General features: G+C 43.0%; 1 protein-coding gene across 3 annotated transcripts in view; it reads right to left on the bottom strand.

Annotated features, from left to right (window-relative positions):
* The window catches only part of plcg2 (phospholipase C, gamma 2), a 42,416-nt gene that overhangs the window by 13,294 nt on the left and 16,341 nt on the right, over positions 1-12,781 (bottom strand). For all 3 annotated transcript variants that reach the window (XR_005640038.1, XM_039808528.1, XM_039808529.1), the window contains exons 7-25: positions 12,123-12,203; positions 11,975-12,018; positions 11,785-11,857; positions 10,710-10,811; positions 10,112-10,230; positions 9,361-9,446; positions 9,037-9,154; positions 6,884-7,052; positions 6,649-6,744; positions 5,306-5,392; positions 4,019-4,188; positions 3,512-3,712; positions 2,565-2,687; positions 2,292-2,472; positions 1,723-1,791; positions 1,527-1,636; positions 839-935; positions 667-739; positions 76-248 (exon numbers count right to left, since the gene is read on the bottom strand). Coding sequence is in view for 2 of the 3 variants with exons in the window: in XM_039808528.1 (XP_039664462.1) it covers positions 76-248; positions 667-739; positions 839-935; positions 1,527-1,636; positions 1,723-1,791; positions 2,292-2,472; positions 2,565-2,687; positions 3,512-3,712; positions 4,019-4,188; positions 5,306-5,392; positions 6,649-6,744; positions 6,884-7,052; positions 9,037-9,154; positions 9,361-9,446; positions 10,112-10,230; positions 10,710-10,811; positions 11,785-11,857; positions 11,975-12,018; positions 12,123-12,203 (2,172 nt within the window). In the remaining variant the exon portion in view is untranslated. The remainder of the gene's footprint in view (positions 1-75; positions 249-666; positions 740-838; positions 936-1,526; positions 1,637-1,722; positions 1,792-2,291; positions 2,473-2,564; positions 2,688-3,511; positions 3,713-4,018; positions 4,189-5,305; positions 5,393-6,648; positions 6,745-6,883; positions 7,053-9,036; positions 9,155-9,360; positions 9,447-10,111; positions 10,231-10,709; positions 10,812-11,784; positions 11,858-11,974; positions 12,019-12,122; positions 12,204-12,781) is intronic.

Here is a 12,781-nt window from a genome sequence, read left to right as displayed (position 1 = left end):
TTATATAAGGTTTTTGGGGTGGGTTACACTGGCCAGTTTTGATTACATACATATCATATACCATGAGATACTAACCTCTTGTTCCCTGTTATACTGCTTGCTCATCTCTCTCTGAGTAATGTCCCAGGCCACTTGGTACCATTCAAACAGCTCCTCCAGAGAGCCGGCTGCCAGGTCAAACTGCAGACTGTCCTCCTCCTTGTCCTGCAGGGTCAACACGTTGGGCTTCCCATTTTTACCATTCTTTACTAGAACCAAGGAGGGAGGAAAGGAGGCACAGTGAGGGAGGGCGATGAGGGATGGACAACTCCCATATTTTTTTTATAGACATTGGGAATTTGAATCCCATTCTTAATTTGGGATATAGATGACTTTTACAGATTAAACCATAGGAAGTCACATTTGTGATAACGGCACATGCACCACTCCAAATGCAAAGAAAATAATTCCTAAATAGCCTTAAGGAATACAAAGAGATAATTCACAGTCACTGGCTTAACCCCTTCTCTCAAACTTGTTGGTGCCATTAGTTGACGTATAACACCTGTATACACTATGCACAGCATCTAATGCAAAAGCTGCAGTATTATTAGTTAAACTTATATTTGCACTCAACCTCAGGAGTATGTGAATGTAAAGCATGCATCAGATACTATAATAACTCACAGTTTTGGATGTTGCACTTGGAGATGTCCACAACACCCTTACATAGTTCACCTAGTGGGTTGTCTTCCATGTCCTGTTTTAATGCACATCCCAAACACACAGAGATTATTTTCACTCAATCGCTACGCTGCTTGACCTCCATTTAAACTGTGACTGAAACTCTAATCTTCACCTCTCCTTTGGTCTCAGGTTTGGTGTTGCTGCACACTTCCTCTACATAGTTAGCTGGGAAGAACTGCTGCAACCTTCCGCCATGGTCACCTCTACACCTGTAGTGAGAAGAATGAGGAGGGCAATGTGTACAGTCCTGTTTGTTCTTTGTGTGTGTTTGCAATTGGCCATACCAGCAAACTATATGCAGATGAACATGCATTAAGCAGGGGATACGCTACGCCCTGCACTGCTACTACTATAATTTGTAGTCATAGTTTTATTATCCTTATTGTTACTATAAATACCAACTGCTATAATTACTATGAATCATGTTTCTGTTGATCTGTATCTGTGTCTCTGTGTCCCATCCGGCAGCGTCAGATGGACGCCCACTGAGAGCCAGGTTCTGTCTGAGGCTTCTGCCTGTTTAAAGGAAGTTTTTCCTCGCCACTGTCACACCAAATGCCTGCTTTTGGGGGGAATTGTTGGGTCCTTGTAAATTATGGAGTGGAGTGGGGTCTAGACCTACTCTATCTGTAAAGTGTCCTGAGATAACTTCTGTTATGATTTGACACTAAAAATAAAATTGAATTGAGTAAAGTGACTAACTCAACTATCTTTGATATAGCCTGTTGCTGAACGTGTGTGTGTGTGTGTGTGTGTGTGTGTGTGTGTGTGTGTGTGTGTGCGTGTGTGTGTAGACTCACCATCCATCAATCTCCTTTGTAACATTGTGTATCAAATCTCCTTTACGGAAGCTGAGCTCATCTGGCTTCACAGCCTGGTAGCCATATACGGCTCTAACTGTACTTTGAGGCTGAAGGAGACAAACACACACAATCATGAATGTTTCTGTCAAAGGAAACTGCAAAAGATAACATAATATACGTGACGTATACACACCAGTGAGGGCTCAATCTCGTTGGGTTCCACGTATGTCTTCACCTCATACAGAGAGGCACAACCTTTCTCCTGTGTTAGCACAACACACTGTTAGGTACCAGTCAGTGCAAATTACATATTATTGGGTTTAGAAACATGCATTGAACTGATATTAGCCCAACCTTCCTCCACAGCGCTACGGAGGAAGGTCTGGCTAGTCCACACAGCATTCCAGGGCGAAAAACGTGCTAAGCACCGCACAGAGCCACGGTGCCTCTGCTAAATAGTCTCAGGAAGGAACTTGTTTTGGTGGAACATGTGTACGTTCAAAAGTAGTTTTAGTCGTGCAACAGAAAACTCCGATTGGACAGATAGTCTAGCTAGCTGTCTGGATTTACCCTGCAGAGATCTGAGGAGCAGTTAACCATAGTCCTCACAAATCCACCGGATTTTAAAATTACAACACAAAGAGAGAGGAAGGGGACGGGCATCCGGCCGAAAAAAGTGAAATCCGGCGGAATTTTCGGCGGCAACGGAGCAATCCCAGAAGTGGAATGTTGTGGATATAGACTGCTCTGACAGTAACTCACTGTGCTGAAGCGGTCAACCAGCTCGGAGGTGACTGGGTAACGTAGCTTGATCTTGCGATACAATGGCTTCTTCTTGAAGTAGTTGACCAGCTCCACGAGGCTCTCAAACTCTGTGGTGGTGCCCAGCAGGTACATGTTGCCCTCCTTCTGGATCCGACAGTGTTTCACCTTACCGTCACCTCTGAATAAGAGAGATGGTTAATAATACACACACACAAAGAATCCAGCAAAGAGAAATAGTCTCAAAAAAGAAAAAGTCTCAAGTAATTGCACCTGAATGTGATGGCAAAGGAGTCCGGTTCTCCTTCTCTCTGTCGGATGAGGAAAGCTCCATCTCTAGGAATCCTCAGTAGGTAATCCTCTGCCTGACCTCTGCTCAGATTACTGTAGAACCACCTGCACAACACACACACACACACACAAGGATAGTTACATTGTCTGTCTGTCTGTCTGTCTGTATGTCTGTCTGTCTATCTGTGTGTGTGTGTGTGTGTGTGTGTGTGTGTGTGTGTGTGTGTGTGTGTGTGTGTGTGTGTAAAAAATGTACTGAAGAAAGAGAGAGGGGAAAGAGTGACTGTGCTTCTGTGGGCGTGTGAAAGTGCAATGTAAAATAAAATAGAGGGCATGCACCTGTGGTTGATGATACAAAGAGAATGTGAAAGGTAAAGCTTTACCAAACCAATATTATATTGAGTACTGGCACTTCTGATTTATGTCCACATGACTCCCCTTACTTCTAATTGTTATTAAGAGTATTATTAATAGGCAGATATCATCGACTGTACAGACTGTTTCTAAACACTCTGGTTTCAACAGTTTTTTGTTGTTGGCGTCATACAGAGCCAGTTTTCTGGTCATCTGCTCCAGGCACGCTACTGCGGTGTTTACAAGTACAAACACTGCTATATGTAGCTACATGCTAACGTCAGGGAAACCTGTAATCTGCAGATATTAATTTCTCCCCAATTTCGGATCACATTCCTGTTGGAACATGTTCAGCTGTGTAGTTTTTGGTTTAGAAGCCTTTTTTGTGATTTGTGATGGTAGAAAGTGCTGCTATACTCTGTATAGTCCCCTGCTAACTACACGTACAGTAGCTACATGCTAACGCCAAGGAAAGCTGTAATCGCTAGCTTACATTGTATAATGATTTTTAGCATGTGAACTCAGTCCCCTGTGATGTATAAGACCTAAGAAGTGTTTGTTCATATATGACGAACCCCTCTTGTAGATGTGGGTTGGGTACTGGTACAGCGTCAGTGAGGCGCAGTTCAAAGTCTTGGCAGCGCAGCGGGTTTTCTTTGTAGTGATGGATCAGGGAGTACACGCTGGGAAAGTGCAGGTTTGGCGTCAGGTAGAAGTAAGTGTGTGCCCCCTCTGAACCCGAGCGAATACGACAGTGCTGGACCCTCCCACTGCGCCTGAAATACACACAGAAGACATGTGCTTACAGATACATAATATTACACAATCTTTATAACCTAAAAGCAATAAAAGCAAAAACCTTCTATAATCTGACTTTCTAAATCAGACCTTTGGAAGAGGCGGCCCCTGAAATAAGATTGCCCCTCCCCCCTTAGCAAAATGTCATTGTGTTGTCCTATCCTATCCAATATTTCTAAGCAGATTTTCTATGCCGTATTCTGATAAAATCCCCTGTGCCCCCACTGACTGATTATTGTTCCTCCCCTGGGCTGGCCATGAGATCAAGAAATGAGATGTTGTACCAGAAGGAGAGGGTGAAGTCTGTGACATAAGTATCGCTCTGTCGGACCAAGAAGGTGCCGTCTTTCCCCCCAGTCTCTGCACAGTAATCACGGATCAGTTGCTCGGCCATCAGCCTGCCCTCCTTCATGCGACCATGGAACCACGGCTCTGAACAGTGCATGTCCTGGAACTGAGAAACCCAAGAACAACACTGGTTTTAACACACACACACACACACACACACTTCGTCATTGTCTCTTGTTTGTAAGGAAACGATCACTGATCTTTTTAAGATTATTGTTTGAGGCTTTTCCCTTTATTCAATAGTGACAGTGGATAGACAGGAAAGGGGGGAGAGAAAGAAAGGGGAAGACATGCAGCATAGGGCCGCGGGTCGGATTCGAACCCGAGCCGCTGCAAAGGAACTGGCAGCTTTCAGGACGCTGCAGACCGGCTCCTGCCTGCAAGTTTCAACTCATCTCGTCGCAAATCTTTAGTCTGAACTGGGCTTCAGTGAAATAGAGTTTGACGCTCCTGCTTTACCCTAAAACTTCAAATTAAAGTTTTAATAATATCAGAAAATGTCTTCAGTTACATGTACCTTATTGTAACTTGTATTGTTTCTCACCAGAATGCATTGTGGGTATCCTTGAGACATTAAAAGCATAAAACATTAACAAAGCTGATTTCTTTTTTATATTTTGCATTGTTTAAACCACGTTTGTTGGCTGGCACTCTTTTTCCATGCCTTTTGTTGGCACTTTGATGCGTTTTCTTGGGGCATTACCAGCACAATACAAACAATATAGGAACCCACTCATCAAACCACTACTCAAAGGGTAGCTTTAACCTTACAGTTGCTCCAATACAAATCATAACCTCTCTCCTGTTCTGGAAAACTGTCCCATGTCTTTCTTACTAGGGATGGACGCATTATCGGCCCTGGCTGATTATTGGGCTGTTTTTTTGGCAGTTTGCAGATGATCTGTGTCTGCGTTTTATTTGCCTGATAACTGATAAAGTTAATGAATTAAAGTGTTGTACTTTGGCTTGGCTGCAGCTCTGTGTCTGTCCCTCTGCTTCGGTTTCACTCACCACTGAGTCTGGGGATTATGACGAAAGTTTCTCATTTATTAAATAATTGCTTAAAGCGTTTTTTTTTAAAGTTTAGTGTTGGAGTTTGAAACATTCCAAAATCTTCACCGTAAATGTAAACATATCTGTTCCAAATATCGGCTATCGGTTTCATTAACTACTAATAGGCATCGGCCTTGAAAAACCAGTATCGGTCAGTCCCTGTTGTTTACCTTCCTTGGATCTTCATCCTCCTCCTCATGCTCCTCTGCGTAGTACAGCTTGTCATCCGAGATCACACAGAAGTGTGTGTTCCACCGCTGAGAAAGAGAAATGAAAATGTTCATATAAATGAATGTTGTTTAGGCAGTAGGAAGCAGGGTCAGCATTGACATCACACTTTTGGGGGGGTGGGGGGGGGAATCACGCCACGAAGAAGACGCCGGAGACAAAAAGAATGAGAAAGCTGTCTACACACCTTTTAAAGAGCCCCTGTTGTGCTTTTATAGATTTTTGACACAGTGCTGGTGAAAAACACTCCCGATCATTCTGGGATAGGAGAAGAAAACACTCCAGGGCGCCGCTGAGCCCTGGATTTAGCATCCTTGCAAAAAAGTTCCATTTACCTCAGAAGTCGAAGGTTGGAACGGGGTGTGACGTCACAACGAGTTGACAGCATTCGAGTAACAAGTCGGATTCTTTTTTTTATATAAAACGGGGGGAGGGGGGAGGCTCTAGCAAGGTTACCCTTTGTTAGCAATACCAGTAGATAACAAGGCATTATGGGGTATTTTGCGCATACAAACACCGTAGCAACATGTCCACAGATAGAAGATGGGCAGTCTGTGTGTACGACTGATTTAATGAGACATAAATGAGACAGAAGTGCTAATAAACAGTAAATTCATACAGCTTTCAGTAGTGTTGAAGCTTGCAGCAGCCATGTTGGATTTTGAGGTCGGGTCGGGTTTGGACTTTCCGAGTCGGAAATCTGACTTTGGGGTAGAAAATTCCAACTTCCCATCTGGAACACACCATTAACCCAGCACCTCATTTGTAATCCAGTAAGCCCGTCTACAAAGCAGTTTACCTTATTTTGTGATACATGTGTGATGTAAAAATAGGGTTGGGCATCGTTTTGATTTTAATTATTCAGATTCTTCCTTTCAAATCTGGTTCTTTGAAGGGTGGAGTTGAAACGGGTCCCATGCTTATTTCACAGATAAGAGGGAGTTTTATTTTGATTCAATGGAGATGTACAGTTTTACGGTAAAATAAAGCCAGACTTCAGAGCGCCGCTTACTGTGCTTCGTGACTGCAACACAACAAGCACCTGGAAGCACGGTGGACGCTACGGAAACCAAAACTTGCTGTTGTGTTAAATTCGGAACGGATGATCAGATTGGAAACCAAATTTTCCAATAAAAAAACGTTTCCATTGGAATTGTAATTTTTGTTGGATTTTGTTGGAAGTTGGAACCCAATCCTATGTAAAACAGATCAACAGATCATCCTTATGTTAGGAAATGAGAGTTTAAGGAGTCAGATTTAACCCATTTGAGCCCTCAGACAGTACCTGGTCCACAGGGTCCCAGATCTCCAGATCTCCCTGTTTCTCCCCCTTCCTGAAGTCTTTACTGAATCCTCCTCCCTCCACATTGAGCTTCTTGTGCTGCACAAGGACAAAACAAAACCTTTTGGCATTGACTTACCAACTCCACCGACACATCAGTATTTTTAGACACACACACACACACACACACACACACACACACACACACACACACACACACACACACACACACACACACCTTAAGTATGATCTTGCCCTTCAGCTGCGTAGGTGAAGGAAGCTGCTCAGCCATCTGCTCCACAGGATCAATCAGCAGTTTGTCTCCAAACACCTCTCTGAAGATACGAGCCATCTGACGCTGCTGCTCTATAGGGCAATGCTCCTCTATGGACAGGATGACTGGGAACCTGAGAGAGAGAGAGAGAGAGAGGGAGGGAGGAGGGAGGGAGAGAGAGAGAGAGAGAGAGAGAGAGAGGGAGGGAGGGAGGGAGAGAGGGAGAAGGAGAGGGAGAAAGAGGAGGGAGGGAGGGAGGGAGGGAGGAGGGAGGAGGGAGGAGGGAGAGAGAGGAGAGGAGGGAGGGAGGGAGAGGGAGAGAGAGAGAGAGGGAGGGAGGAGGGAGGAGAGAGGGAGGGAGGGAGAGAGAGGGAGGGAGGAGAGAGAGAGGGAGGGAGAGAGGGAGGGAGAAGAGGGAGGGAGAGAGGAGAGGGAGGGAGGAGAGAGGGAGAGAGGAGGGAGAGAGAGAGAGGGAGGAGAGGAGAGAGAGAGAGAGAGAGAGGAGGGAGGGAGGAGAGAGAGAGAGAGAGAGAGAGAGAGGGAGAGAGAGAGAGAGAGGGAGAGGGAGAGAGGGAGGGAGGGAGAGAGGGAGAGAGAGAGAGAGAGAGAGGGAGGAGGGAGAGGGAGAGAGAGAGGGAGAGGAGGGAGGAGAGAGAGAGAGAGAGGCATAGTTATTAAGGCCACGTGTTTGAGACAGTGGGTGGCTGTGAGATGACAATGTTAATAGGGAGATTTGAAATGGCTTACTAATGTCAACATCTGCCAAAAAAGTTGAATATATTGCCACATGAAGGGAATGGTTCAATAAGGGAATGGTTCTTTGTTCAAAAATTTAAATATGTCTGAAAATATACATATTATTAGCAAAGATCAATTGGCCTATTTGTGAAAAAATGATTTACATAAACTGAAGATAAGCTTACTATAGGTAATGTAGCCACTATGATAGCCAAACACTGTGCCTTCCAAATGTATGTTTAACATTAAAACATGATGTATAAATAATAACCATTTGACGTATTTTTGTCCGCCAACCTTGGTTCCCTGTCCAAAATCCAATGGGATTTTTCCATTGAATTTTGTATTATTGCAGAAAACAAAGGTTGATGATACTTAAACTTTTTGTTTAGCAAGCTAATCTTTCCAATGAGCACCACATATTATTTTTGAAGCCTCATAGGTGGGGTATTCACTAGGGGTGTTGAAATGAATCATTGCATTGATGCATCACGATGCAGACTTGTATGACTCTGCATCGGTGCAGTGACCGACCATAATGCATCATTGCCTTCTGATGTTACTTGTTAATTTTCCAGTCGCTGCTTTTTCTGTTTGTTTTTTTTTTACCTTTTGCCTGCTCTCTGCTGTGTTCAGACTCCGCTGCATATTTACTGACGTGAAACACAACATGGAGTTCTCTTTAGCTTAACCACAGGCCTTGTTTCATGCATCTAATCAAAAACCCAATTAAAAAACCCATGGACTTCAAGACGACGGAACGTGGAAGTGCAAAAATGCAAACTCATTTCCAGGTTTTGGGACTCATTTAAGTGTTTTCATCAAATTTTACCAAATACAAAAAAAGTTTGATCCAAAAGAATTCTGAATGTAGAAGCATGATTCAAATATGTCTTAACACTCCATAAGTTATTTGAACTATGTAAAGTTTTTTGTTTTTGAGATATGCTCATTTTTATGGACAAAGTGTAAAGGCATTTTAGATAGAAATGGTGTCACACGGTTTTGCAGCAGACATCACGTAACATGATCACATCATTACTAGCGCACAACGTCATGACACCAAAGACAGAAGCCTTTCTGCTGCGAAAAGGAGGAACGCTCCAGCTAGAGAAAAATATTGGAAATGGAAATCATGAAACTAGATAGATAGTGTGTAACAAAAAGGTGACATGTAGAGTAAACAATACACCTACATAGACATACAGACAATATACAGTATACAGCAGTTATGTTGAATGTTGGTATGACAGATTGAATGAACAAATGTGAAAACGTGTGTGTGTGTGTGTGTGTGTGTGTGTGTGTGTGTATGTGTGTGTGTGGTGTGTGCGTGCGTGTCACAGACATAGTGACATGCATGTTTTTGCGATTCTTACTCTGAAGTGACAAAAGCGTGATCGTTAATGGCTTTGACCACATCCTCAAACTTGATCTTGGTGGTCCTGGTCCAGCCGTGGTAGATGATTGGCTCCCCGGGCCCTTCCCAGCAGTCCACTGCACAGATTCAGTACCACCCAACGCACACAAAAACAGGTGTTATAGATATAAAATAAAGTATGATTTATTATTACTTTCTAAATTTATGCTGGGTGAAATGGCCCAAAATGAGACCAATGCTGCTAATGTAACTCCCGAATGTGAACTAAAATACATCCATGATCTACTGTGTGTGTAGCACACTGAGGCTGCTTTATACTGACATTCAACACAGCGGCATCCCAGACGCAGACATCGCACATACGCCTCTGTGGATGACTCACTACGAATCTGATCACCTGTCAGGTAGCTGTGGAAGGACAAACAAAAGGGGAGACATGCCAGATTAAATATGATTCACAAAATGAAAACCTTGGTCATTCCATTTATTGTTAATTTTGGAGGATGTCAGGTTTTGATCCTGTTTGCCTATTTGGTGAATTAGTGAATTATTACCAGGATATCTGGTACCAAATTCTAATAAAAGGTTGACAATATGTAACTATTCATGTTAATTAAATTGACTAACGCTTCTTAGATCGGTTATAAACCATTAATAAGAACAATGTTTTGGGTTGCCAGAAGAAAAAACACTCCTGGATCTAACTTTCTAATCCATTCTGAATGTAGAAATATTGATAAAATCATTAAAGGACTGCAGCAACTTAGTATTGTGCTTCCATAAAGTTGGTGGACTCACAAGTGACAGAAAATGGTCATGGGGATATCTTGACTTTCAGCTCCAAAACTATAATCCTGCAATTCCCATAATGCAACTAACAGCATAATTTGTTTAAATCCACAGTTTGTTAAAATCCACATTTCTAAACTCCTTTGTGTAAATTTGTAGACTTTTTGTCATAAATGTGTCTCCAAACCCACATCCTGCTCACTCCACTTTTGGCGCTTACTCACTGCTAGTACCAGTGTACTAGTGTAACAAGTAGATGATATGTTGGGTGGAGTCATACTGACGTGTTGTGTGAGGAGCTGATCCAGTAATGAGACAGAGGGTTGTTCATGTCCAGGTTCCTGATCTCGGAGAACTTCTCATCCCACACAGAGTTCTCCTTGGAAAAGAGGAAACTGAGGAACTAGAGGAGGAGAGAGTTTACACAGTCCCTCATTATTTGTGCGATTCATTTTCAGTAATGATAAAACTTCATATACAACAACAACAAAGCTTTTAGCAGCATTTTTTTCAAGCCAAACAGTCATTATCCTTATTATATTTCTCGTCTAAGTCATTGAACTGCATTCCTACAAATAACTATTCAGCCTGCCATTTCCTGCCAAATTCAGACCAAAATAAGCAATCCGAATGACCCATTTGTGTGACGTCCTGTTGTGTTCTTCAACCCCCAATGTAGCGTACACTTTATATTTATTGTTTTCTGTCATATAATTTTTATAGATCTCAATGTTCCCGAGGGCACTTGAAGGTAGCTTCAGACTTGATGTCAAACTGCCAGTTGTGCCAATGAAACCCCTTTCTACATACAGGGTCCTCTATCCCAGTCTGTTGCAGTCTATCTCTGTTACACACGATACTTGCAGGCCCAGAGCAGAATACCTCGCTGACGGTGAACTCGGGATCATTGGTTTTTCTCATGGTGTCATCGATGAAGGTGGTCATCAGTTCTCTGACTTGGTTCAGGTCACTGGCCCAGGATTCCTGAGGGATGAAGTGACACAGAAAGAAGAGAGGAATATATGTTTTAAAAAGTTGTTTTTTTTCGTGTGTGGGATTTTTAGGCCTTTTGTTTCTGACAGGACAGCTTTAGACATGAAAGGGAAGAGAGAGGGGGAACGACACGCAGCAAAGGGCTACAGGTCAGAGCCGAACCCCTGGCTGCTGCGTCGAGGACCGAGCCTCTGTACATGGGCGCGCGCTCTGCCAGGTGAGCTTTCTATTTCTGTGTACATTGAGAGCAATGCAACAACAACAAAAAACAGAGTTAGAGTCCTTTGTGTGTACACATACTTGGCCAATAAAGGTGATTCACTCAAAGTGACAAAAAGAGCTTCTGCCTATTAAAGGGTAACTACTGTTTTTTTCAACCTGGACCCTGTGTTCCTATGTTTTTATGTCTAAGTGACTGATGGGAACAACAATCTTTGACATTGGTCCAGTATTAAGAGAGATCGCTGCAGTCGGCAGTCAGTGAAACAAGCTATAATGTAAGTTAATAGGACAATTCTCCAGCTTGTATTTAGCTTCACAAAAGTGCTGGTTTTGCCGCTGAAAGGCTAGACTTTTTTTAGACTTTTTAAGACTCTGCGGAAACCCTGTCATGTGGGTGGAGGTTTATTTAATCATCCAGTTAATCTTTTTTTTCACCTTGGTATTTCTTTCTTTTTCTTTTCCTCCTTGCCCTCTGCAAAGTGATAGAGGAAAGAAAGAAGGGAGACTTTGGAGGCAAGTAGAACACGGAGGTTTGAGAAATAAAAAGGGGGGGGGGGATTGGTGGATACCAATACAAGATGGTGTACAGTATGTTGCTAATAAAATAATAATTAACTGCAGGTTACAAATTACTGGGAAAGGGAATGAGAGAATAGTGGACTGACACAAGCACAAGAGTCAGACATGCAAAGTTACAACAACACCTCCTCTGTCTGGTGTACTAATCAATGACTTATTTTACTTTTTGCTGGTAGACGAGGAATCGTTGGAAGTCATGGAGCAGAACTGCCGAGGCATCTGGCTTATCTGTGTTACTGTATAATGGAGAAGAGCAGACACAGTCAAACCCCGCTGACTAACTGCTGACTAACTTCACATCAGGGTTTGTTAAGATCAAGTGTTTGGCAAAGATAAGAAAAACAGGAGCTCACCCCAGAATAAAAGCACATGATTCCTTTTTGAACTCATCAAGGATCTGGGTTTAAAATAAAATATGAATGTAAATGCTGGGGGGAAAAAACATTGGTGCAATAATATATACAGTATATAGATACATTAATGTGATCAATTCAGACTCACCTCATTCTGTTCAAACATTATAATGTTGTACAATTTATGAAACTGCTCAAAGTCCAGGCGGTCTTTCTTTGCTCCCACTTCCTGTGAAAAGCAGAAGTAAAAAACACTGATTGAGACGACAGTACAAGAGCACCTACAGAGTGTTGAAAGATTTATTTCCAAATCAGGTCATGTCTAATCAACACATTCTCACTCCCAGCGCCACAAAAAGCGACGCTTGGTCAGGTGCCTTTGGCGTTGACACAAAAAGTCTCCTTTAGCATCTAGCCCCCCATCATATTTAGACGCTCTGGGTCGGGTCTCTTGGCGTCACTTTTTAACACTCTAGGTCGGGAGGTACGTTTAACTGACATGCGGGAGAAGAACGGGACAGTTAGGTGTTAGGAAGAGATCGTGGGTGGGGTTACAAAATGTACGTTTCAGTGATACGCAGGACAAGAACGGGACACAAAAGCCGGTCTCCTGGGGGAAAGTCTTGTGTTTGTTTGACCCACTCACTACCGTTGTTGCTCCTAATACTACGTCATGTTACAGCGCCGCGGTCGAGCTGCTGCTCTGCCCGGTGCGTTCCATCCAGACACTAAAAGGAGATTTTTGCATCAGTGTCTGACACTAAAGCGAGTTAGGATTGAGAAGTGGGTTGGACTAATCAAGTCATT

Source organism: Perca fluviatilis, chromosome 8 (genome assembly GCF_010015445.1).
Source record: "Perca fluviatilis chromosome 8, GENO_Pfluv_1.0, whole genome shotgun sequence".
NCBI lineage: Eukaryota > Metazoa > Chordata > Actinopteri > Perciformes > Percidae > Perca > Perca fluviatilis.
This window is presented reverse-complemented; position numbering and strand designations above follow the sequence as displayed.